Genomic DNA, 24829 nt, shown 5'->3' with positions numbered 1-24829 from the left:
AATGATTGGCTGGGAGGAGTACTGACGCGATGTCACAATTGGTCATTAGGACCTGTACAAGCGATTGTAGTATAAGCTCGAAGCCTCGACATCGTTACGATGCTTTCTTTAATTGAAAATAATGATAGATGATTTTTTAACATTCAAGTTCCCGATAGTAATACTCTCCATCTTCATAAATGCGACAACCGCGCAGAGAACGCACGTCACTTCTTCTCCTGTGCCAACCTCTCATACATGGCCGCTTCGAATTTGCGCTGCAGCCCCGAAACCGTTGCATCTCCCGGCGGAACAACTTGAGCACCGTAGATACCACAAAGCCCCGTCTTGCGATCAACCCACCAGATGAGATTCGGGTACCCGCCCCAAACCATGGTTCCGGCTTTCTTGCCATCGGGACCATCGCCCGTTAGAAGAACGCCACCAAGCGCATGATCCTTGGGCACGCCAATTGGCAGGCCACCCATCGCGTTGCTTGCCTAAAAAGTCGAATCGTCAGCTCCATAATAATCGTATTGGAAAAACATAACAGAAGACATTGTGAAAGAGAGAAGAAAAGTAAACATACCGCTTTATCCTCCAAAGCCGCCGTAAGTGTCTCCCGACTCTTATCCCCCAACTGCGCCTTACACAGCTCGTCCACAGACTCCTTCTTCAAAACCGCACCCTCCTTCCCACCATCCGCATCCAATAACGCCTTCAAAATCTTCGCATACTCCTCCATCGAGGCAAAAACACCCTGACCCCCCATATGGCTCGTGACCTCCTTCCCTTCCCCATCCACATACGGCAGCGGTCCGGAGAAATCCACAACCTTGCCTGTCGAAGGGTTCCGCGCTGACATATCCGCGAGACGCGCTGCGAGATCCGGGCGGGAGGAGAGGGAGAAGGTCATATCTTTGATGCCGAGGGGAGTCCAGATATTCGCTTTCATGTAGTCTTCGAGCGTCTGGCCGCTTATGCGCTCGATGAGGAGCCCCGCGAAGTCGATGCCGGGACCATACGCCCAGCTCTCGCCGGGCTCGAAGACGAGTGGGTAGGAAAAGCGTTCGACGAGGTTGCCACTGCTTGCCGGGGCGCGGTTGTGGTACTTGAGCCAGGCCTGGTTTACCGGGTGGATGAATTCGTAGGCGAGGCCGCTGGAGTGGGAGAGCAGGTTGCGCAGGGTGATTGGCTTTGTGTGTTTTTCTTCAATGGGCTCGCCGGCATCGGTGAAGCCTTTAATTACTGTGCGGGATTCTAGCTCTGGGAGGTGCTTGTAGACGGGGTCGTCGAGGGAGACGAGGCCGCGTTCTACAAGTTGCAGGGCGGAGATGGAGGTCATGAGTTTGGTGCAGGATGCTATCCACATGATTGTGTCGAGTTGCATGGGCTTGTTGTTATCGGGCTTCATGGAGGCTTTGCCAAAGGCTTTGGAGTATGTGAATGTCCCTTTTTTGGTTTTTGTTAGACTGGGGACTTGGGGTTTGAGCATAGAATGAGTGTAGATATACCGTCGCGGTTCGTCGCTGATAGAGCGCAACCAGGAATTTCCTCCGCAGCAATGGCATCGTTAATGGCCTTTTCAAAGTCCGTCATTGTTGCAGATGCAATGTAATCGTGAATTCAGCCTAGGGTTTGCTGATAATATCAATGATCCCAGCAAGTATACGTGGCACTTGGGGTAGAAGAGGAGTCACGAAAGTTGCAAATTCCCCTTTAGTTTTGGCGATTGGTACAATCGAATCGAATGTCAAGTTCCAAGAGTGGTTCGTATTTAAGCATTACACAAGACGCAACGTGGTAGCTTTTACATCTAGTTGTTGCCTGATTGTGGATACGTACAAATATTTGTCATCGCCAAGTGGGGTAACAACAATGCCTCGGTTTCTCGGATCATGCATCGGGTAGCTGCATCGCGACTACAATTTTGGAACGAGTCAGGCAGTCAGTCCGGTATTCAAGCAGACATTGAACTAATGCAGTTATGTTTTCGGATCTTATCTTCGGTTATATTTAGAGTGTCTTCCACGTTCCAATCTCTGACTGCAACTTAGAGTCCATTCTGGGTTAGACTTTGAACAGGGGCGGCCGCTAGCGTAGCACATGTATCTACATGTGTATAGACGAAAGAAAACTGAGAGCCTCATGTTCGCCATGTAAAGTTTCACCACATGTTGTGTGCTGAAAGGTCCAATTGCCGTTGATGATTCAGCCGTTGAGGGTGCTATGAGTACAGAGGGGCTGGCAAAAATTGGACACCGGCTCTGAATACATGTTTTTTGCCACTATCGCTCACTATATAACACTGGTCAGTTTCAAGACAGAGATGTTATAGGCATCTGACTTACAAGCTTATCACTTCCACGCCGTCGGAAGTTTTGAATGCCCACAGAATAATCATAAGGTCGTCTGGTAGATCATGTAATTCCGGATCGTTCTTGTAGCTATCTTCATTTCTTATCACTTCTGCCATACCAGCTATCTGAACCCGAGGATCTTCGGGCTCAGGTTCTCGGTATGGATTAAAGTGTGTTGTCCATGGACCAGGGTCAAATTGCTCAACAATATCTGCCAAAACACGATAGTCGAGCATCGTGAGATGCTCCTTGAAGGTGAGATCTGGAACTCATTAGTACCACAAGAAAATGCTAGGCAGGTGAGTACTCACTGCCAATATTGCAGTTACTTGCATGGCCATTATTGTCTCCACAATCTATGCATGGTAACTTAGCCGTATTCTCTAAATCACTGTGAGACCATATGTCTGTTGCATGAGATGTTGCTGCTGAAGACTCCACAGTTGTTGAGGATGATTCTTGACGCTGAGTTGCCTCATAAAGATTTTGGAGGGGCGCAAATTGTTCGGGCAATCGATATGTTGGTACAGGTTGTTTTTCCAACACCTCCGGAGCACGAGAGAAACTATGTGAATATGCAGGTTTTGCTGGCGGAGGCAGCACTACCTGCGTTCTCTCTGCGTTGTAAGCTTCCCTAACCGTAGGATCAGACGCTTCTTGGGTCGCCAATCTAGGGCAAGGCGTTGCATGCGACAATTCCTGCTGGCCTGTTGCTTGAGCTTGAACAGCGCGGACTAGCGATTGTAACCCATGTTTTCTCTCCCAGTATTGCTTTACGCGAATATCAGTGTTGGCAGGGTATGATGGTACTTTCCCTCTGAACGACATCGGGAGACCAAGTAAATTGCGTAACTCGTACATGGTCTGCAGGTGCTGCGACGCTGTGCCGACTATAGCACTTCTCGAGCCAGGGTCACCTGCTGTTCCCGTCCAAACGATCTTGATATTATCATGTCTCTCACCGCTGTTATCTGCCACGAGTAATAGCTCCTCGGGTGTAACGAAGCCGTGAGCAGCTGCGCGGCGATCATCGTCGATAGAGCGGAACTCCCAATCACTGTTGTGTCGATAGGATTTTTCTAATTGACGAGCGGAGTGATCTTGATCAGTAGTTGACGGTTCGCTATCGTTTGGGTGTGCAATAGTGTGATCGTCCATGGCGTCAGCTGCCTACCTGCAATAGTGATGAACGGAAGGAATTCCAGATAGCACTAAGTTGAGAGACTGAAGTTGTTACTCGAAGTTGTATGAGGAGGCGAGGTTTAGGGTTGCTTAAAAACCTGACAAGCATGGCGAAGATCGCGTCAAAAGAAGGAGCCCCGGAGTGTGTTTACAAACGCCGCTGTCGCCACAACAGGAGATGAGGTCGCTTTCTAGCAGGAGCTATGGTATTGCAAGAAAGATTCCAAGCATGCTGTCCATGCCAATAAGAATGCCTACTAGTATTGAAGCTAAAAGGGCAGTCCACAGTATTTGTGGCCATGCGCTATCATCACGCGCCCGACAGTGTTGCCTTGATGCACTAGGACACATAAACAAGCTGATTGCTATGACCAAACCCACCATTGGAAACTACAATGAGGCCCACAGCAGTGCTATCTTCTGGAGTCTACTAGACCCCAGCCACTCATACGTAAAACATGGAGAAACGAAAATACAGTGAGATCGCAGAAAACAATCCACATTGAGAACGACTTGTATCGCTCGTTTACTTTGTGTGAGTTGCCGTTTCATCGTACCATTGCATATTTCACCGCCTATGTTTGGCAGCCTCCTTGCTTGCTTTGAAGTCTCAGATGGTCCACTTTTGGAACCATTTAAGGATAATAGATGTTGCCTCCGCTTCCTCACACGTCAACAGGTCAGCTGTATCGCCATTTGGAAAGGAGCTGGGCCAATCATGCCCGATGTTGGTGTAGTTGTAATGCACGACTACATCGTCCCAGCTATGCCTCGTCACCTTTCGCTCTCCATCGCACAGGTATGTAGTCGCATTGACAAGCGCATCGTATCCATTGCGCTGCGCCCAGTCATTCACGTATGTGACAATGTCTGAGCTGTTTGCATTGCCGCGCGTGTTGATCCCGCCTTTATATGGAATTGTAGTATCACGGTAGCCATGAAACTCCATTAACGGGACGGATTTACGACTGGGGTTACAAGATGGCGGTTGCTGATTCGCATCGAGGTAAAAAGCACCTGATACCGGAGCAAAAGCTGCGATGCGCTTTGTTGCTTCGGCGTCACATGCAAGAATGCCGGTAAAGCCACCGCCATTTGACTTTCCAGTTGCATAAATGCGAGAAGTATCGATACAGTATGTCGTTTCAAGGTGATCCAGCAGCTCCAAGGCAAACGCTACATCGTCAATAGATTCCGGAGCATCAGGGTCGCCCTGGAATTGCTGAGTCCCCTTTTTGTTCTGTGGCATGTCAGCAACTTTTCATGCTGTGTATTCGTGTAATGGCGTACCGGCACTCCCTCAGGATACACTGCAACACCTTCAAATCCATAGCTCGCGTTGGAGAATTGACTCAAAGCTTCCTCATATTCGGCAGTTTTGCCTCGGCCATGGAACGATAATATCAGTGGGACAGGAGTGTTGCTTTCGTATGATGTGGGGATATGTAGGCGGTACCCACGAGGTGTGACGCCGCTTTTGCTATCAATGGTTAGACTTGTAGATTCCCCTGGAAGGACACCGTCAGGAAGTGGCTTGTCGCATCCGCTACTATTATCTGCAACAAGTACAGCAGCAAGCGCTGACAAAATTAATAAAGCGTTCATAGTTCTGTGGATTCAATCATGCTGAGAACACTATTCCTGAGCGCTTAAATGTACCGAGCGACTTTCAGGCGTGCCAAAGACTGACGTTGAATAGAAATCGCGTACGTAAGCAATGATTCCACCACTTTGCCTTTTTCGGGTACCAGCTGCATTGGCCGTGCATTAGCGACAACCCAGCTGCCACGCTGAGGCGAAAGAATCCAGATGCGGCATCATAGGTCAGAGGCGAATAAATTCGCATGGAATATACACACACATATGCATACCATAGGAAACTGTCACCGGCTTCCTCTCAAGCACGCGATGAGCTGACTGGTGTGAATCTGACAAAGAGTTGAACGTCATATTGAAAAAAGCATACCTTAGTCATTTCTCCATCCTACATAGACTTCGTCCGTCCTGAAGCGTTGCGTGCATGTCGTGTCGCTCAACTTTGTTATCACGCCCGTGCCGTACTCCAGCAAGCCTGCATGGGCAATCATGATGCCATTATCGATGCAGAACATCTCGTCAGTGGCGAATACGTTGCCGCCACGATCCCTTGCCATCATGCCCATCATCTGCTGCAATCTTAAATTCGAACCCACGCCGCCTACAACTAGGACTTGCTGGGAGCCAACATGTGCCATGGCACGCTCTGTGATCTCGACCAGCATGGCAAATATGGTCTCCTGGAGCGAGAAACACATGTCTGCCTTTGTCACGAGTTCTCCATCTTCGGTCTTTAGTCGTTTTTCGTCAGGTAACGACTCGTCTAGGCCATGTGCAAGGAGGTCGGCTGCCGCCAATATTCCTGAGAAACTTGCGTCCATGCCCTTAACACCATACGGTAGGTCGACCAGGTTCTTCCCCTTCTTTGCCAACTGCTCAACATTGTAACCTGGGAAGGGGTCATTGGGTATCATAAGCGTCCTAGCAAATCGATCTATGCAGTTCCCTATTGCAATATCCAGAGTCTCACCAAAGATCCGATAGCGTTGGGCAGAATATGCGATTACTTGGGTATTTCCACCAGAGACGTAAAGGACGACAGGGTTGTCAGCGCGTGTTATTGACCGTCCCATTTCAATGTCTACATCGCGTCAGCATTATGCTATTTGCTGAGAAGCAAAGGATATACTGACGTCCAACGCAATGGTTCACACCAACCATGGGCTTATTCCAGAGCAGGCTTATTGTTCTTGCGGCAAGCGCGACGCTTTGTAATGGCGCACCCATCCCAGGACCTTTTGTATAACATATGCAATCGATGTCCTCAACCCTTACACCAGCCTGGCGCACCGCTTGCTTTATGAGCCGCACGACCCATGTCCGGTGGTGTATCGCAGTGTCCTTTGGCAAGAAGCCTTCGCCAGGTGGGGAATTATACGTGTGCCGCAGGTTTGCAAGTATGATGGGTGGTTTGTTCGGCCCAGGATGGGATATGATACCAATCCCTATCTTGTTCGCGCTTCCCTCAAGACCTATGGCAATCATTATCTCAAACGCTGTTGTTGGGTGATTGACGCGTCGAGCGATGCGGGGTGACGTGGGTTTGATTGAAAATGCTTATCGATAAAGCACGAGATTTGAACCACAGCCCGGGTCGCTGGATTCAGCGATCCACAACTGTGGCGAAGACATTCAAGATTATATCAAGACTTTCGCCTTGGAACATCGGTGATAATGCCTCCAAACTGATTTATGATTCGACTGAAGAAACGACTGAGGTAGCTGTTCAAAGCTGTCAACGGACAGACGTCACATTAGCGAGTCAGGTTTTGCAGGGTCTGCCAATCGCTCCCATAAACAAAAAACCCTCGAGATTTTGCCCACCCTTGCTATGGTACAAATCCGCTCAGAAGACATCTATCTTGATCCTCCCAATATTTTTTTAAGCATCAATCTTCGGTGGGAGTGTTGCAGATACTTCGCACCCCAGTACATAACCCACATCGGCCAATAAGCGCAGCCTCGGCTCCCAATCGCTAAATAATATCCACCAGAACAATCCCAGCCACCAAGCCTCCCACATCGCAACACCACTTTTCTCTATGGCGGACTTCGATGTTACCAGCCGGAAGTTCTTGGATTGGTTGAAGCATACCGGTGCACAGATCAATCCAAAAATACAACTGGAGGACCTGCGCGCAAAAGATGCAGGACGAGGCGTCGGTAAGTAACATGCATGACCAGGCACACTAAGCCACTTCCACCTTGTCTTTTTTTCAAGTATCACTATGCATGAAGCTTGTACTGACGCATGCGACAGTTGCGAAGCAGGAGATTACCGAGCATGAGCTTCTCTTCAACATACCCCGCTCCTCTATTCTCAGCGTAGAAAACAGCATCCTATCTACCGAGATCCCTCCCGCTACCTTCGCCCTCCTTGGTCCCTGGCTTTCTCTCATCCTTGTTATGCTTTATGAGTACCACAATGGATCCGCCTCAAACTGGGCTCCATGTTTCGCCGTGCTGCCGACCGATTTCGATACCCTCATGTTTTGGACGGAAGACGAGTTGGCGGAACTGCAGGCGAGCGCTGTAGTGAACAAGATTGGCAAAGAGGGGGCAAATGAAGTCTTTATCGAGCAGCTGCTACCTGTGATTGAAGAGTTTGCGGATATCATATTCAGTGGCGACGAGAGAGCTAAGGACAAGGCCAAAGAGATGCGCGCACCGGAGAATTTGGAGCTCATGCACAAGATGGGAAGTCTGATCATGGCATACGCTTTTGACGTCGAGCCTGCAATCTCAGACAAAGAAGTGGACGAGGAAGGCTTTGCCGAGGAAGAGGAAGATGCTGCGCTCCCCAAAGGCATGGTGCCGTTAGCCGACATGCTAAATGCCGACGCCGATCGATGCAATGCCCGTCTTTTCTACGAGAAAGATAGTCTAGAGATGAAGGCTTTGAAACCAATTCAAGCGGGAGAAGAGATATTCAATGACTATGGCCCGCTGCCTAGGAGCGATCTCTTAAGGCGTTATGGGTATATCACCGATAATTACGCACAGTACGATGTCGTAGAGATCCCCACATATCTGGTCTCACAGACGCTTGCTCATGACGGGGTTTGGCATGAGGAAAGGATCGAGTATCTAGATGAACAGGAAATAGTCGACACAGGGTATGACATTGCTGCCAGCGTTCCTTTTTCACTCGAAGAAAGCCTATCACCCGAGCTCATCATATTGGTTGAGACCATGCTGCTACCACAGGAAGAGTTTGAGCGCCTACAGAGCAAGAGCAGACTGCCCAAGGCCGAGAAAATGACCGGAAAAGCAGCAGAAATTCTTTACAAAATCGTGCAAGCTCGCATCGCGCAGTACCCAACGACGCTGGAGCAGGATTTGCAGATTTCTTCGCAAACGCAGCCCGCTCAGACCATGTCGCGTAAAGAGCGCCGGGTTGCTATGGCCAGGGCTGTGCGCATTGGCGAAAAGATACTGTTAGTACAGACTGGAGAAAGATTAGCAGAAAAGATAGCAAGAGACAATGGCGCAATGGCTAAGAGGGCAAGAGATGTGGATGAAGAGGGTGATGTAGAAATGGGAGGAACAGGGAAGAAGCATAGAGCTTGAGCATTACCTCACAAGATGCACAGTTTTGGGTGTAAAGACTAAAGACATGGGTGTGAAGGTCGATGAGGGGCACCACGAGAACACCATGCAAAAGATTATGAGTTCGAGCTAGCAACATGCTTTGGTAAGGTTTCTTTTCTTTTCTTTCTGGAAACATCCGCTGTGCAGTGTTCTCGCAACATCTTGCAGAAGCATCTGAATATCATATCCAAGAAACCCCACTGCTAACTTGTCTTCCGATCTAGGCATATCCTACACCCGTGGCGCCTACAAACTCATCCACCAACCTTGCTCCCTCACCTGTGGAGCTAGTGTACATAACTTGGTAGATCTTTGGATCCTCCTGCGAATAAAAACAAAGGGTATAACTTGTCGACAAACCTGCACCGAATCCATCCCATGAGTCAAAGCGCTGGACGAAGAAGAGAAGAAGATGAGAGAAGAAATCACCTCCCTGCTGCGGCATTGGCAGCGTTGCCGGCACTGGCAGGGTGGGCAGTGGTAGGGGTGGGAGGAAGAAGATGTCCCGACGCAGAACGATTATGGTTCTCAATTGGCCGACGATTTGGACCTGGTGGAGGTTGTTGAGCGGCCTTTTCACCTTGCCGCTCAATCATGATACGGTATCTGATGTGCAGGTTATCCGTCCAATCAACGGGATATGTTTCATCGTCTTCACTACTATCACCAGCGAACCGCCATCGGTCAGCAAGACGGTCATCATATTTCTCCGTCTTCTGGCGCTTGACGCCTCGCCGGTCAATCATCATTCGCCCACCTCGCCCGATCCGCCGACGGAAGCGAGACTGATCGTGGAACGGTACATCTTCTGGCGGCGTGGCGAAGCGTATTCGCGCGGTTCTTTGCGGATCCGGTTGCTTGCTTAGCGGCGCCACTGCTGTGGCGTCAGCGCCCTCTCCATCAGAAACAGAGGCAGGGGGCGTAGGAAGCTGACTTTCTGTGAAGACGGTACGGAAATCAGACTTCGCAGCAGCCGGCTCCAAAGGTGGTGTAATGGGACGCCATGTTGCATCGACCCAACCAACGTTCCATTTCTGGTGCTTGACCAGATTGTCTTCGATGAAGCTGTCAATTGCCTCAGTGCGCTTGGCTTGTTGCTCCTCGAGATAGACAATGTCGCCATCCACAAGACGCCCATCAGGACGTGTGTTCGGGGGCTTCATGCCTGGCAATGTCTGGCGTTGCCGCTCAACATCAACAGTTCTCTTGGGCTTAGGGGCGGGCTGTAACGCATTAGTCATGTGCAAAGCATTTGTGGAATGGCTTGGACGAAGTACCTTCTGCGTGATGAGCAAGTCATCGTCATCACCCTTGATGCTGAGTCTGCGCTTGAGTTCCTTGACGGCGTGGCGCTGTTCAAAGATCAGTTTGTCAGTGGCGAGTTGCTCTCTGATCATTGCTTCTCGTCGTTTGACTTGCGACATCAACAAGCGAGCCTCCTCTAACTCCTTCCTGAGCTTCTTCAGTTTCTCGGTCACTTGGGCATCACGGCCGCGCGTTTTGCGGACCTGTCGCACCTCGCGACGTCGGAAACACACGTATGGATCAGCGTCATCGGTCTCGAGGTTGGTCTCGAACTTCAACGACGGCATAAGCGGGCGGTTGCCTCTAAGCAGCCGCTGATTCCTCCAGTGCTCGTAGACATCCTTTGCAAACCGGCGTGCATTTTCACTGATGGTCTCATCAAACTCGGCTTCGAGCTCTTCATAAGCAAGCACAGGTGGGTTATCGACAGCTGCGAAAGGCTGCTTCGTCGAGGTGGTTTCCTCGAAAAAGTAGATGATCTCTTCAAACTCGTCTTCTGAACATTGGTCGTTCTTACTCCTTTTCTGGTTGTAAGACTTGAGAAAGGCGACATCATCACTGGTCATGCAGTATGGGCAGCCAGACGTATCCTCAACAGTAGATGAGAATCGGATGTAAGTGGCAGGCTGCGTGAAGCGCTTGGGATACAGATCTTCATACTGCAGATTACTAGCGACGGCATCTGGGGTTGGGATGTAGAGCTGAGCAATCTTCCCGCCAGCTGCGCCTTGTGCTGCTGCCTGGGCGGCAGAAATGACGGCCTGCAAGTGGTGTTCCTAGGCTGCATATTAGCTTTTCGAACTGAAAAGACGACAAAGGTAAGCAATGCAAGATCTTAATCGAACAACGCATAGTGCATGGTTGAGGCTGGGGAAGCGTTGATAGACAAGCAGTGCCCAAAGGGGCCTAGCGCAACTTACAATCTCCTCGCCCTTCTCAACACCCGTCTCGACCTTGGGAATGTGGCGGGAGGCATCGTCATCGGCAAGCTGTTCAACCTCGTTTTCGCGTACAACGGGCAGATTCTGTTTTGTAGAGAGCTTGCGCTGGCGAAAGCGCTGGCCTGTTGCGCGAGCAGTCATTGTTGTTTGTCGCTATGCACGTGATGCGTGGTTGGGTTGGGCTCCGTATGGGGTGCGATGCAAATCCTGGCGCCCCGGGGCGGACCAGCAAAGAGGTGAGTCACTCGCCCAAGAGCTGTTGCAACCACCAACGCGTCGCAATATTGCGGATATCGGTGTCAAAATTGTCGCACGGCCCACAGCATGCGATCTATCGCGTCGGAAGTGATGAAAAGCGGTGTTGGGGTGCTGTTTGGCGATGGAAAAGGTTTCAGTGAGCGGCGATGTCGAGCGTGTTCAAGCGGTTGCGCTGGGGGCGGTTTGGGAGGCAAGGAGGTGCAAGCGAGACTGACGAATCACAGCACCGGACGCTGGCAATACATGGTCATTGCACCTGGAATCTTTTTCCCTGCCGCACGCAATGTGCACATGATGTCTATTCTCCATATTCATTCCCCCAGCAAAGACTAATGCAAACCATTATGCTGGTTTGCAGTCGCTGTTGTTGTGTTCCACGGTTCGGTGAGGAGGTGCATCCCAATCCGGTTTAGCGCAAGCGCATATACGCGGTCTGCTTGGCTCGGGGCCGGTGGTTCTCCTAATCGTAGTAATATTACAATTACCAGAACGTAGACTACACAACATGCACTATTGGTCTATGGCACAACATGGTATAAAATGAATCTACCCGAATAGTTGCTCAAGAAACTTTCATGATTCTTGTCAAAGCCCCTATGATGAGTAATTGGAGGAAAACCAATTACTCTACCACCTCTTTGCGCATGCTACAAAGCTATTATGCAGAAAAGGACAATAGAGACAGGTATACGTAGTCATAATAGCTAACCGCATATAGTTTGTAGCATTTGTAGAGGGGTAGTTGAGGAAAAGGATTTGGTCGGTGGGTGGCAGGCCGATAGGCGGATGTCACTGCAGATAGCTATGGAAACATATAATGAACGAAGAAATTCAATGGCATCCTGTAACGAGGCCAAAACTAGCCCCAATTATTTATTGGCTGCAAATATAGTTTAATATATCTCGGGGGCGATGTGTTGTTTTCCTTGTGCCGCAATCCAGCAGTGTCGAGCACCAGGGGTGGTTTTCTCTCTTGTCGACCCTGACATGATCGGAATAGAAACAATTACTGAGACACTGGGGTCTATTTGAGCTACTGAGGACGTAGACTTCAGGAATTAAGCGCGAGTTTTTTGAGGACGGGGGTGGGGAGGGCTACTCGACTGATTTTCCACATCTGCTGTGCAACATCACCGCAATGTTGCATATGAAGCGCTTACGGTCACTCTCTCGATTGTTTCAGGGAATATCAACTCATTCATGATCTGAGGTCTATGGATTGACTTCCTTGGAATTGAGCACGCATGAGCTTGGCAGCGCGTACAATCACCAGGCTGACCTGTACCGCCGTTGGGTGGATACCTTGAATGCGCCTCGCGATTTAAACTATGTGATTTGTAGGCATCATTCAGGTGTCTCTTGCGATGATATTATTTTACTGTCTGGAATTTCTATATTCGCGTTGAGAAAGTGGTTACTAAGTTGCTTTTCTCAGTAGCCAATGCAGTTTGGTGGGAGTGAAGAGGAGCGTATGTTGGTGCTAGCTATCGGGTATCAACGCTGGGAAGTGGCACAGTAATATGCTGGAATACAAGACTGTGACTTGAGCCCTAGAAGCGCCGAGATATCTTCTGCTGCCAATGCGATATCCAAAGGAAGGCTCCTTCGCGGCGTGGTTCGTCTGATCCTGTGATGGGGCTGAGTTACCTGCAGAGAGGTGTAGTCATAATCATACATGAACAGATATGAACTCAAAAACATTTCAGTAGAAAGTCCAAAAATTTCAAGAAACATTTACCTCTTAAGCACTGTCATAACCTTTCTCCAAGATGCAGTATATTTCTTTCTTTGTTCATACATATTTGGCTATTGTGGCAAGCTTAACGACACATAGCTTTGCTCAAAGCTGTAACTCCAATCCTGACGATGTACAAAAGCCTTTCGGACAAGAGACCATTAAAGATCCCAGTGCCGCACGCAAATTACGGGAATATTACGCCGACCTGACCTGTTTCGATTCGTCTGACGGTTCGAGAGGCACCATAAAAGAGCAATGCAGGAATGTCTGCCCCCCTGGCAAGGAGACTGGAGGTGGCCAGGCTGTTTTGGCCTCCCAGAGTTGCATTTTTAATGGTGCGCCCTGGTATTCATCGAGTGGACAGCAAATACCATGTTGTGATCAATGTTTATGAATGCGCGTTCCAGAGGATTGATAAAGTCTAAGCAAGCCCGTCTCAACAACTTCGGAAGCTGGCTATGGAGGGACGAGACAGCAGCTGCAAAATCGTTTCTTGCATCGCGCCGGGGCCCTGCCTAGTCGTTCTCAAAATGCTTGATGGGATCTTTCAAATGACCATATAGTTCGGGAAATGTATCGCAAGACCGATAAGAACACCTAAATCCAGTTTGAACTAATGTGGAGCAAATCTTTGCTCATCAAAGTAGAAGTAGAAAGGGGCTTTCATGTTGTTGTTGTTGTTGTAGTTGTTGCAGATTTCGAAAGACTGTACAGCTGTAATAAGGGGAAGCTCAACTTCTAGGAGGTGCACACGCCAAGGGTTGACAAAATATGGCCAAGAATGACGATTCGGTGATTCAATTCCTCTGATAGGGCTGTATATCGAGAGTCGATATCTGCCGACGATGCCCGTTTCGCCTGCCTGATCTTCGATAAACCTGAGGACACGGAAGAGCCACTGAATCTGGTGGGAAATTCGGTCGGAATATCGCTTCTTGTAAGTACATCAGACGATAGGACGAGAAGCGAGAATGGAACTCTGCTGAGTTGTCTGTGTCGAGAGTATATTTCTCGAAGAATCCCGAATATTTCTCTGCGCTGTATTGGAACTGACGACTAAGCATAAGCACGTTCTGTAAGTCCTCTCTCGGTAGGTAGCTGCAGATACCATCAACAAGTTCTTGCGGTAGATCATTCATGGTTGTATGAGAAGCTTTGGCTAGCTGTCTCACCGGTCTTTCAAGACGCAGACGCAATTGCTGCACAGTTCAGTGAAAGAGACTACTGAACATGACTCATCATATCACTTGATTCATGCTTCCTGTTGTGTTGTATTGTGGGGCTGCCAGCTTATAGTTAAGCCCTTGTAGCTTCTTTTCCTACTGAGGAATGCTCGGTCTCGCTGCTACAGCACGACTTTAACCACCGCCGTTTGCACTGCCTAAAGATGCCGATGCCTTATCAGTGTGCTCGTATCGGCTGTCCTCCCGCTAATAATTATTCATGGGTTTCTTTCTGGTTATCATTATTTTTTCGCAAAGCTTTGTCCATCCGTAACATATATCAGATACGTCAGCACTAAACACGCTCATAGTATCGCTAGTTCCATCGCCCCTAAGCAATTGACATGACAATCTAGCGTGGCCCCTATCGCTAGGGCCCCTACTCATTTAACTAGAAGCAATTAGTATACACGCTAGTTAGTGCCTATAAGAAGTCCATTTGATAAAGAATCCCACGATGCGTAAAAGGAGACATAGATCTGCCTACATTAACCCTCTGAACCTATCATCAAATCCTTCCAACAATATTTCAACGTATCTATAATCCAGGTGTTTTTTTCATTGTCTTGTTAGTCACTCATCTTTTCCAAGATGAAGCTAAGTACGATTGTTGGAATGCTGGCTCTCTCCAGCCAGGCATCTGCAATTTGCTGCACAAACACCCGAATCAAAGGCTGCGATAAAGGTGTTGGAGTATATTGCGTAAGAGAAACTCTGTTCATCTCGCCGTTTTTTCTAATGCTGTTCATCTAGTGCTATGCAGAAGATACCCACGCAGGAAAAAGTTCGTGCACAGGGACCTATTCTAACTTTTTCAAGAATTGGAACATAGTCCCATGTTCGCCTTTCCCAGCCACTCTTTGCAAGTCAGACGGAGTACCGTATTGTGTTGGTGGTAATAGCGACGAAAACAACAACGGCGGAAGCTGCAAAGTTGATGGCAACACGCTACCTATGTAATATAGGTGGATAAGCAGAGTACGTGCATAGAGTTACAGCAGGTTGTTTGATGCTTCATTCAACACTAAACTCAGCTACAATATCTTTATAATTCTACGTCGTTGGATTTTCTTCTATGAGGAGTGAGCTTACGATAGCACCTATACTCTTGCGTAGCAGCCTCGCTTTACATGATACCATTTTAAATGAATTAGTACGGAAAAGTAATGCGCTGCAATTCATCCGAGAAGAAACAATCACTTGCATATTTCTCTATCAATGGGTTTTCGCTACCTTTACCAAGAATGCACTCTTCATCCAGATCTTGTCCATATTTGCCATCCCCAATCCTTTGGATTAGAACATGAAGCTCTGGATCTAGATGCCACGACCCCACAACCCAATTCAATCTACGCGATGATTTAGATTCATTATCTTCCTCGGGAGCATTGTGACAGACACCCCACACGTATGACCAACGTCCCTTCTTGGTATATTTGTCGAAATCAATTTCTGGAGCTTCAACATTAGACCAGTTCAGGGGTGACCAGAGGCATGCTGACTTCAAAAATGGTATATGGATAGCGGCCTCCGCGAAGCTTTTCAGAAGCGGACGCAACCGATTTTCATCTGGTGTGATGCGATACTGAGAATTGCCGTCATCCGTGTTTCCATTGGGCCTCTCATCATGTAGATATTGCATCTCCTCGTCCAGCTCGGTCTTTTCGTATGGCGGGTAGTGTTCATCAGTGACTTTAAAACCCATCACATTGCGACCTTCGCCTTGCGGGCCGTGAAAATACCAAGATCCATTCGAATGTGCTGGGTGAAACACAACCCCTAGAATCTCCAGATTGGGCCAACGAGGTCCAGTACTGGCATCTTTAGAAAACAAACTCTCGTCAATCATGGCTTGTATTTGCAGCTGACGGAGGCTATTCGATAAAATGGCCAGGCTTAAGCTGAATGTATCTTTGACTGCTGGCCCCAGCCTGTTGCTCCAACAGGCTAAGAGTGTTGGAGAGGTGTTGAACGTCGAAGAGGTGTTGAACCTGGCGAGTAAAGGATTCATCTTTCTCACGTATTTCCTCGGCGCTCTCACGGCACGGTAACTCTTCGCTATCTGGCGATTTCAACACAGGTGGGAGCATTGGCTTGAAGATAACTTCCTTGAGGCAAAGCAGGCGATGGCAGGAGTAACACGAAAGGAACTCTATACTATCTTCCTTAATAGTGTACTCGTCAAAGAACCCAGAGTATCGCTCTGCACCATAGCGAAACTGGCGATTGAGCATGAGCACATGCTTCAAGTCCTCCGTGGGCATGTAGCTGCATATCTCGTCGACAAGTTCCTGTGGCAGATTGTTCATGTTTGTTGAATAGAGTCAGTAGCATTGTAGAGAAGGTTGAGTTATTTCTGAATCGGTAAAAAGAAAGGGGAGTTTGACAAGTATTGCTAGGGGTGATAGAGCATTGGGAGATATTCTTTGGGCCGCCGCCAAATCGCGGCACGGTTGCTACAGTTCAAGGGCCTGATTCGGGCTTTCCAAGCGATTATGCGGTTGGGTTTTCGAGGCACTAGTGGGGCAAGCGGTGTGTTGGCTGTTACGCCGCAATATATTTGTGGAAATAGGATGGAAAAGCAATCGGAACGTTCCCGGAAATACCTGTGTATGTATGGCAATTACAAGTCCCGAGCGCTTATGCTGCTGAGTGGCTGAGGAATAGACCCGCAAAAGAGCCGCTAAGCGCCTGCCTACTGCATACCCCGTCTTGAAATCCGACTCCACACCAATTGTGCAGCGCCTAGAATTCGTCTTTTTCAACTTGAATTATTATGCATAGGCAGCGTGCTAACGTCGGAATACCAGGTTGTTTTGATCAGGACATAAGGAATTTGTCGGGGCATCACAAAATACTCCAACAAGAGCTATCGCCTACTACGAAATATACAAAGATTACAATAAAATACATAAAATATCGCGCTACAGGCTCTTACACTTCTGAGATGGCATGCAGTGTAGACCGATCTTTTCAATCTCAACCGCCTCTTGCAGCAAAGAAATCAATCAACACTCAGATAACCTGAAACCACAATACCTTATCAAGAGATCCAAAGGCAGCATTACAATATAACATCCACAGCAGACAAGGAAAAACAAGTCCTTCCAGAATTGCAACATTTGACAGAAACATCCTATCGACCTTACGCGACCGCGCTCAAAACATCAAGCAGCAACAAGCACTCCTGCTATTGCAGTAGATCCAAAATTCAAATACACTAACTAAAACTATTGGTACTCTATTGACAATTCATCTCTACCACACTGATGTGGACCCTCTGGAGCTTTCGCATAGCATATTTCCCTTTTAGCTGCTTTATATCCCTCGCAACATGACGCAAATCTATCACGAGCAGCGCCTGGTGGCAGACTGCACTATATAACCTCTTAAGATTCTATTTCAAAAAAATATGACACCAAGAATATTTGCCTACCTCACCACTTTTAGCGAGATTTGCTTTCTTTCCACCGCAGCAAGTAACGGTGAACTCGGAATGGAAGTCGTCAGGGTGATCAGGGTCACCACAGTAGTAACCGCAATTCACCGCTATTGCTGGAGTTATTTATATTGTACTATTTGAGTATAAGTATAAAAGGTTAGGATGTAATTGAGGCAGAAAACTTACATAGTAAGAACAGCTATTAGCTTTGATAGGTAGGTAGGCATTTGATCTTGAAAGTATATGTATGCGTTTCTTTTTTTCTGTTGAAGTAAGTTGAATTCTACGAGCATATATCAGTGAAAAAGAATAATTAATGTGAGAAGATGCAGATATACATACTACCGGGTGCCCCACTAACTCTTCAGTCTTTCCTTGTGATTGTATAAAACGGGCTTTAAATAGTTTTCGGCCCTTTCATAGGACGGCGCCGCTCCTAGCTCTTTAGTGAGTAAGGATCATACGATCATACAACACCTACCAAACCGTGGCAGAGATATCTTCTTACCGTACAAGGCTGATACATCTGAAGCAATCAACCTTCCTTGACTACATGGACTAATAAGATTGCAAAGACCGCACACGCAAAACACAACTTCGGTTCTTTCCGTGTCTCACAATGAGATCCAGGAAAGTTTAATGTTATTATTAGATTGTAGAATCTAACCAATTTCCTAGAAGAGATGTATCTTACACCACTAGGATCGATATTCATACACTTATCGTGAGCTCCATGCCATATCCAACCGTAGACTACTCCTAAGGCAATACGAGTAGGTCTAGACAGTTCTTGATAATCACTAAACAGTCTTGGAAACTCTGGTTATATTTAGCACGGGACGAATTTTCTATCAAGCCCTCTATCCGTCGCATGGACTACCGCTGTTTAAACATTTTGCTCTAACGTAGACTAGAAGTAGAGAATTGTAGCCTAACTCTACTGTGGTACATGGCACAAGTTTTGTATGTGGGCCGCTAGCAAGGGGACGATGCAGGCCAGGGTCGAGACTAAGAGCTATACTATAAAGAGTACGATCTGCACCAATTAGAGTCGTGATTGTTAAAGAATATCCCTGGATTTCTCTGGAATAAATTAGGTATAGAATTATCCGAAGAAGAGGAGCCCGATCGTCATTTTGGCGTCTCCACATATAAAACTTGTACCGTGTACCGCAGTATATAGGAAAATAAATAATATAACACAAGTAAAGTCATTCGTTGAATTTTACGCTTAAATGTTCTCTGTGAGAGACATTGCGGGGTAAGACTTACGTGAACATGGTGATTGGCGGAAATCGAGGGTAAGATACACTATCAAACTTTGGACCAAAATTACTTATTGCCTAGAGCTTACTCTACTACAAATTCTAGCAAAAGCTTGTATTTGATCTGGTTTATCGATTAATGGGATGTTTCTTATTTTTTTTAGTGCTTGAGCAGGGGGGATAAATCTTTTATCAGCTGAGATCATCTGATAAACTCTATGCATAAAGAGCTAGTGTTACTAGAATTTCAAAGAGAGTGAATCTGACATCATCGTAGAGAAACGTTGTTTCCGCTCTATGCTACAGCAGGTCTGCATTAGTTCTGGGCCATGGAACGTACATGACCTATTGATGTTTGTGCAAAGAAGAACCTAACATATATATATAAAGTAGAGTATAATCCTTCAAAGTTAGTTTCCCCATACTTCGGCACGTCATCGTGAATAGCTTTAGCCTTTTACTTTCTAAGTTATGATGATGATAGAATACTTGGATAGCTTTTAGTAGTTTAGTACTAAAAGAAGCTTCCACAAGCGTCAATTAGAAATAAACTACTACTGAACTTAACACCCCGCTCATGACAAAGTATATATTGTGGCACGTTATGTGATCAAGCTCAAAAGATCCGAGGGGGCGACCCGCAACCAAGTAGATAGAACTAAGCCGAAATTTAATTGCTAGAAAAGATTGATTGAAGAAGGTGCATCTCGACATACAAAAGAAGATCGCTATATATATACCTATAATCTAATCACGTGATAATACACCACAATATCTAACCCCCCCTCACCCAACCATCCCCCTCTCTTACCACACGAATCCCAACAGAACCATACTCTCATACCCTATACCCCATCTTCCCATTCCACTATCACACACCCTACTCCGTAATATGTACATCTCAAAACTCCCACTCTGATATCCTCCCACCTTTCTTTTTCTTTCCAAAAAAAATCCATTTCAACATACGACTTCGTACATGAGGAAAAGATACATCTACAACACTATTGTAGCTGGAAATGCTGAAGTCTGGGGGATAAAGGGTTAGATATTGACTCTACACGCTATAGGACGTGAAGTTGTTATAAGAAAAGGAGGAGGAGGGGAAAGAAATCTAGATATTTTAACCCTTGGAAGAAGAGAAAAAAAAACGAGTGATTATATTGTTTTCTTTGTCCAACCCATATGCAAATATTTTTTTTTCAATTCGACAATTTTTGACAACTTAGCATGAACCCACTCTTTATTGCTTGATCATTCAATAGATTCTCTATTCTTTTAGCTAATAATACAGTCCCAACCCCTAACTCAACCCGTCCTCCCCCAGGAAGACAAAACCATTCCACATCCTCATCTCATAAAAGAGCCATAATTCATAAAAGTGCCCCCCGCGGGCCTTTGCGTACTAGACCTACTTGCCGCAGGTCGAGCGTAATACTGCGACGTCTCAAACGGCTGGAAAGACACAGGTTCAAATGCAACAGGCTGCTCACTCGCCTGAGGCATAGGTGTAGGCGGTAGAGTTGTCGAAGCCGCAACATTCAGAGGAACTTGCGTGTTCTTGACAGGGTGCTGAACAGACATATTTGACAAAAAGGGTTCGCTGTGTTTTCTCAGGAGGTGCTTGCGGCGGGATTCTTCGACACGGGTTTTGAGTGTTTCGGCAATACGGCCGGTGGCTTGGTCGTCGGTTGTGAACCAGCCAGAGTTGAGGATGTCTTGGGCGCTTGGTCTATCGGTTGGTACGGGGTTCAGGACCCATTTGAGGAACTGGACTTCCTTTTCTGGGACACCTTTTTCGACAATCTTGTCCCATTGCTGGCCTTCGTAGTGGGTGGTGTCGCGATAGGGAAGGCGACATCCGTCGTAGTAGTCTAGTGTTCCCAGGCCAAAGTCGTGGGCAATGGCTCGCTCGACTGATCTTTCTTTTTGGCCTTGATTGCCTATTAGTAGCTCGTCGTATATTCCGTACTTGTTAAAGGCGGCTTGAGCTTCCAAGAGCTGACAGTATATCAGCCCCCATGACCAAATGTCTGCGGCTGGACTGATTTCGTTTCTGAAATAGACTTCTGGTGCTCGGTATATGATAGGTTGAACCAGACCCTTTGCTGGTTCCATGACGATACCCAGGTCGCCCAGTTTGGTTGTAATCTTGTTGTCACCTACAACTGCTCTTTCGTTGGGCTGTTCCTCGAATCCGCTGAGTAGTATGTTTTGCATTTTCAAATCTGAAATTCTGTTAGATCTGCAACATGGCAACAATCACAGCTACAAACCTGCGTATACCAAGTCTCGTTGGTGCACGTCCCGCAGGCCCAAAAGCGCTGAGCGCATGATGCCCTTGATCTCAACATCGCTGAATTGGCGCTTCCTTCGTGCATCCCACAATGTAGACTGCAGAATCTCGAGAACAATGCGTGGCGGATCGGACCTGGACACGGGTGGGATGCGGTCGACTTGTTGCCGAATGGTCGGGATACCCTTGAGAAGCTCATGCATGACCATTTCGTGCTGGAAGCGTGGCCAGCCGTAGCCGACGTCATCATCACTTGGTTGCTTGACGATGAATATCTTTTCTTGGGTTGCTGCGTCTACGGCAACCCATACATTGGATTGACCAAGGGGTTTGACGAGTAGGTACCGATACCCATGCTCGCCAACCAGTTCTGCGCCTTCGCGCATCGTCATTGTGAATCCAACCATGGTGAAAAGAGGGGGGAGAATCTAGGAAGCTTGATTCAGATTATAGGAGCGTAAGTAGTGTTCAAGTTGTGAAAGAAGGAAAGAGTTGGACTAGATGTGTTGCAGCAAATGGAGGGAAAGGGAGGAAAGACGTCAATGGCAACGAGCGAGGTGCAACATGTGGAACCGAGCAACGGATGTCGGCCTGTCAAGAGGGCTGGGGAATGGTTACTAGACGTGGTAGGGGCGGAGCGATGACGGAAGGGTTATCACTGTTACGGAAGTGGCGGGCCTGCGTCATTGTGCTCTCTGCGTGGCTGTCCAGGCAACTAGTGTTGAACTGGTGCATTCTCAGTCAGCTCGAACTCCATTCTACTGTACATGCAAGGGGCAAATTCCATAGAACTGCTGCGGGAATACCCTTGTTACATTATTTATAGTAAGGTCGGTGATGGTAGTCCACCTGCGGACAGGGCTGCCAAAGAGGCCAAGTTGACGGACCAATCAGAAGCGAGCCGTAGCAGGGCAATGGCGGGGAACACGCTTTCCCCCGGTCTGTCGCCAATCCATCCCAACAACCCCCCTGGCTCCAACCAGCGATAGACTATTCGTTCCACAGCTGAAAATCGGTTTCACATGCCCTGTCTGCAAATAGAGTTCTCATCATCACGTGATGTAGTGCTTGGTATTGATATTATCGTAACAAATAGTGATTCGTCCGGCCAGACGGGCCAAAGTCGCCCAAGTCCACGCCTGGAGACTCGTCCGTCGTGCCTCAATGGGCTGGTTCAGGTCTAGCCTCTTTCTATGGTGCTCATTCAAACGGTGCTTTTTCAACAACTACGGTAGCCCAACCGTTTCATGTGTCACCCCGGTCGTGCGTGCCCGTTGGGAAAAATCAGTTAAAACATGCTACTAGGGAACGCTGCCCTGATGTAAATAGACGAGATGAAAATGAAGAGAAAAAAAACTAAGCCAGTAGAGAAGCGAAGACACGGGGCGACTGTGGCAAGAAAACGCCGGAAAATGCAAGGCACGTAGTGCAGGACATAACGCTGAAATCATGCAGAGAAGGTCAGGGCGCTGGTTACACCTCGTGTCGCTCATCGAGCTCAAAGCTCTTTTGACTTATGCGACGGTAGAAAGGCATTCTTGGGCTCAAGAAACGAATCTTGGGTGAGGCAGGGCCACTGGATCGCTTGTTCAAGACGGCAAGCTTGTAGATCAAGCCAAGAAGAGCGAAACCGGCAGTAAATCCAAGAATGGTTACGAGGACCCAGTGCTTGGCGAGCCAGAAGATAATCTTGACATCGGTCCTGTGCCAGCTGTTTCCCAAGTGGTGGGTGAAGAAACTCCACGAGTGGTTGTTGTATTCGTCGGGAAACAAGATGCGGACACGCTCCTCTCCCACGGGGCCAGCGTTGTTGTAGTGCCTCCAGATGAGACTGAGGTAGAGGGGACCGGTAGAAGCCATGACGGTAATGTATGGGAGAGGCCAGCGGCGGTTGTAGTCGGTCAGAGAGTCAATGGCCTTGAGGAAGAAGGGATGGCGGGGAACCGCGCCCATGACATCGTTGGAAATTCCGGTGGGAAGGGTGCGTCGGACCCACGCAGGGTAGGCGAGAAGTGGATCGAGGCTGCGGTTGCATCCCTGTGAATTGTCAGTTATGCATGTATGGGGTAGTGCCACCGGGTGTAACGCACGTCGTCCAAATCAATATAGATGCCGCCAAAGTGGTGAAGGACAAAGTACCGAATGGCATCGGCGCGCTGGATGGGGTAGGGATAGCCGTCAAAAGTCTCGAGGAACCATGGGTACTCGGCAGCAATGAATTCGCGCGACTTCTTGTCAGTCCATAGCTAAGAGTGGTCAGCAGCTGGGCATGGTCGGAACAGGAGCGCGCTCCGTACCTTGTACTCGTAGTCGGGGTGGAGGTCGAGGCAACTTTGCTGTGGGCCCTTCCAGTGGGCAGGAATGCTCTCGTTGATGTATGTCTGGTGGATGATCTTGGGGACCAATTGTGGCGCATGATCGATTGCGCTGGAGTTGGGGGCGGGCAATTCTCCGCGAAGAATGGCGTCCTCCCGGCCGGACGCGACCAAAAGACCCAGCAATGTCCAGACGCTATGGACGGCGAAGCCGAGGACCAGGATGGTCACGAGAAAGAAGATGGTGACGCCTTTGCGCATGTTGGCTGCTGGCGCTGTTGTATTACTATTGTTGTTATTGTTATTACTGCCGTCGTTGTCGTCTCGGTCGTCTTGCGAGTCTCCTTTTCCTCGGAGTTTGTCGTGGTGCACGGGGCAGCGGCGGGATGGACAAAGATGCAGTCGCGGGAGCGGGGAGGGAGGGAGGTAGCAAGACTCTAACAGCAAGCCAAAACGAGCATCAGCGTCGGTCCAGTGCCAGGCGGGAGAGAGAAGGAGAGAATGGGCAGGGCGGGCGCAATAAAAAACTAGGCGCAGCGGGCGAGAGCGCGCAAGAGAGAGAGAGAGAGAGGCAGTGCCAGACGCCAATCTCGGTTAATGCAGCGCGCCAGGGTTCAGGGGTGGGGGCCGCCATTCACTGAGGCGGCACCAAGACCGTGGGTGCATCTGCGCCGCCGTTGCTGGTTGGGTCCTCGCTGCCCCTCTACTGCTGTCGCTGTCCCTCTTGCTCACCACGAGTACGTACACCTGGGAGGCAGAGCCCGAAACACCAAGCAGCTTGCGTGGCCCTCGTCTCAGCTCGCTCTTCAGCTTGCCTCGCCTTACCTTACTTGTTCCCTACCTGACTGCAGCCGTTTTCCTTGGATTCGGTCACACAGGCCTGGGCGCTGGTGTAGCCACTCCACTCCACTCCACTCCACTCCACTCCACCACCCGGCCTATGACGAGACGTTGCAGCATGCCGCGCCCTCCAACCCAGCCCGTTATCACCTCGTCAAGCAACCACCGCTGCAACGCCTTGCACTCTACTTATTACCCTACTCGGATCGGTATCCTCGGACAAAGCAGAGGCGAGTACGCGCGGTACGCTTGTCAAAGTACACCGTTGGGTGACGCGCGTGGTCGCCCGCTACCGATCCAAGTTTCGTCTAGTCCCTGCAGTGAGTGGCCAGGCACATGGCCGCTACTCTCGCTATCCTCGCCATCCTCGTCTCCTATGCAGATTCTGCCACCTTGTCTGCCGTCTCTTGATAGCCATCGTGCGACGAGACAAGACATATGACGTACCACTACCAAGAACTTGTTGCGCCATTGGACTCGAAGAATATTCGCAAAGTA

The 24829-nt window shown here is 48.5% G+C and overlaps 12 protein-coding genes across 12 annotated transcripts; 1 reads left to right on the top strand and 11 right to left on the bottom strand.

Moving 5' to 3' along the window:
- Window positions 1–206: 206 nt before the first annotated feature.
- On the bottom strand, window positions 207–1578 carry COCVIDRAFT_105990 (hypothetical protein; the record flags this gene model as incomplete). The annotated part of the gene is made up of 3 exons (XM_014698593.1): window positions 207–479; window positions 569–1431; window positions 1494–1578. 3 exons carry the CDS (start codon window positions 1576–1578, stop codon window positions 207–209), a joined length of 1221 nt encoding a protein of 406 aa, XP_014554079.1.
- A 748-nt stretch (window positions 1579–2326) lies between these two features.
- On the bottom strand, window positions 2327–3497 carry COCVIDRAFT_105991 (hypothetical protein; the record flags this gene model as incomplete). The annotated part of the gene is made up of 3 exons (XM_014698592.1): window positions 2327–2601; window positions 2651–2885; window positions 2946–3497. The coding sequence occupies 3 exons, from the start codon at window positions 3495–3497 to the stop codon at window positions 2327–2329; spliced, it is 1062 nt and encodes a 353-aa protein (XP_014554078.1).
- A 634-nt stretch (window positions 3498–4131) lies between these two features.
- On the bottom strand, window positions 4132–5126 carry COCVIDRAFT_39970 (carbohydrate esterase family 1 protein; the record flags this gene model as incomplete). The annotated part of the gene is made up of 2 exons (XM_014698591.1): window positions 4132–4761; window positions 4812–5126. 2 exons carry the CDS (start codon window positions 5124–5126, stop codon window positions 4132–4134), a joined length of 945 nt encoding a protein of 314 aa, XP_014554077.1.
- Window positions 5127–5488: 362 nt separating this feature from the next.
- Window positions 5489–6602, bottom strand: COCVIDRAFT_105903 (hypothetical protein; the record flags this gene model as incomplete). The annotated part of the gene is made up of 2 exons (XM_014698590.1): window positions 5489–6198; window positions 6251–6602. 2 exons carry the CDS (start codon window positions 6600–6602, stop codon window positions 5489–5491), a joined length of 1062 nt encoding a protein of 353 aa, XP_014554076.1.
- Window positions 6603–7159: 557 nt separating this feature from the next.
- COCVIDRAFT_105876 (hypothetical protein) lies at window positions 7160–8687 on the top strand (the record flags this gene model as incomplete). The annotated part of the gene is made up of 2 exons (XM_014698589.1): window positions 7160–7280; window positions 7378–8687. 2 exons carry the CDS (start codon window positions 7160–7162, stop codon window positions 8685–8687), a joined length of 1431 nt encoding a protein of 476 aa, XP_014554075.1.
- Window positions 8688–9133: 446 nt separating this feature from the next.
- Window positions 9134–11095, bottom strand: COCVIDRAFT_105999 (hypothetical protein; the record flags this gene model as incomplete). Its single annotated transcript, XM_014698588.1, has 3 exons — window positions 9134–9931; window positions 9986–10789; window positions 10934–11095. The coding sequence occupies 3 exons, from the start codon at window positions 11093–11095 to the stop codon at window positions 9134–9136; spliced, it is 1764 nt and encodes a 587-aa protein (XP_014554074.1).
- Window positions 11096–13747: 2652 nt separating this feature from the next.
- Window positions 13748–14089, bottom strand: COCVIDRAFT_105984 (hypothetical protein; the record flags this gene model as incomplete). Its single annotated transcript, XM_014698587.1, has 1 exon — window positions 13748–14089. One exon carries the CDS (start codon window positions 14087–14089, stop codon window positions 13748–13750), a length of 342 nt encoding a protein of 113 aa, XP_014554073.1.
- Window positions 14090–15323: 1234 nt separating this feature from the next.
- Window positions 15324–16022, bottom strand: COCVIDRAFT_28800 (hypothetical protein; the record flags this gene model as incomplete). Its single annotated transcript, XM_014698586.1, has 1 exon — window positions 15324–16022. The coding sequence occupies one exon, from the start codon at window positions 16020–16022 to the stop codon at window positions 15324–15326; it is 699 nt and encodes a 232-aa protein (XP_014554072.1).
- A 25-nt stretch (window positions 16023–16047) lies between these two features.
- On the bottom strand, window positions 16048–16482 carry COCVIDRAFT_28799 (hypothetical protein; the record flags this gene model as incomplete). The annotated part of the gene is made up of 1 exon (XM_014698585.1): window positions 16048–16482. One exon carries the CDS (start codon window positions 16480–16482, stop codon window positions 16048–16050), a length of 435 nt encoding a protein of 144 aa, XP_014554071.1.
- Window positions 16483–18475: 1993 nt separating this feature from the next.
- COCVIDRAFT_106006 (hypothetical protein) lies at window positions 18476–18766 on the bottom strand (the record flags this gene model as incomplete). The annotated part of the gene is made up of 1 exon (XM_014698584.1): window positions 18476–18766. The coding sequence occupies one exon, from the start codon at window positions 18764–18766 to the stop codon at window positions 18476–18478; it is 291 nt and encodes a 96-aa protein (XP_014554070.1).
- Window positions 18767–20230: 1464 nt separating this feature from the next.
- On the bottom strand, window positions 20231–21583 carry COCVIDRAFT_39966 (hypothetical protein; the record flags this gene model as incomplete). The annotated part of the gene is made up of 2 exons (XM_014698583.1): window positions 20231–21108; window positions 21157–21583. The coding sequence occupies 2 exons, from the start codon at window positions 21581–21583 to the stop codon at window positions 20231–20233; spliced, it is 1305 nt and encodes a 434-aa protein (XP_014554069.1).
- Window positions 21584–22649: 1066 nt separating this feature from the next.
- COCVIDRAFT_28797 (glycosyltransferase family 32 protein) lies at window positions 22650–23752 on the bottom strand (the record flags this gene model as incomplete). Its single annotated transcript, XM_014698582.1, has 3 exons — window positions 22650–23213; window positions 23267–23422; window positions 23474–23752. The coding sequence occupies 3 exons, from the start codon at window positions 23750–23752 to the stop codon at window positions 22650–22652; spliced, it is 999 nt and encodes a 332-aa protein (XP_014554068.1).
- Window positions 23753–24829: the final 1077 nt, after the last annotated feature.

The sequence above is a fragment of the Bipolaris victoriae genome (assembly GCF_000527765.1).
Source record: "Bipolaris victoriae FI3 unplaced genomic scaffold scaffold_75, whole genome shotgun sequence".
Taxonomy (NCBI): domain Eukaryota; kingdom Fungi; phylum Ascomycota; class Dothideomycetes; order Pleosporales; family Pleosporaceae; genus Bipolaris; species Bipolaris victoriae.
This window is presented reverse-complemented; position numbering and strand designations above follow the sequence as displayed.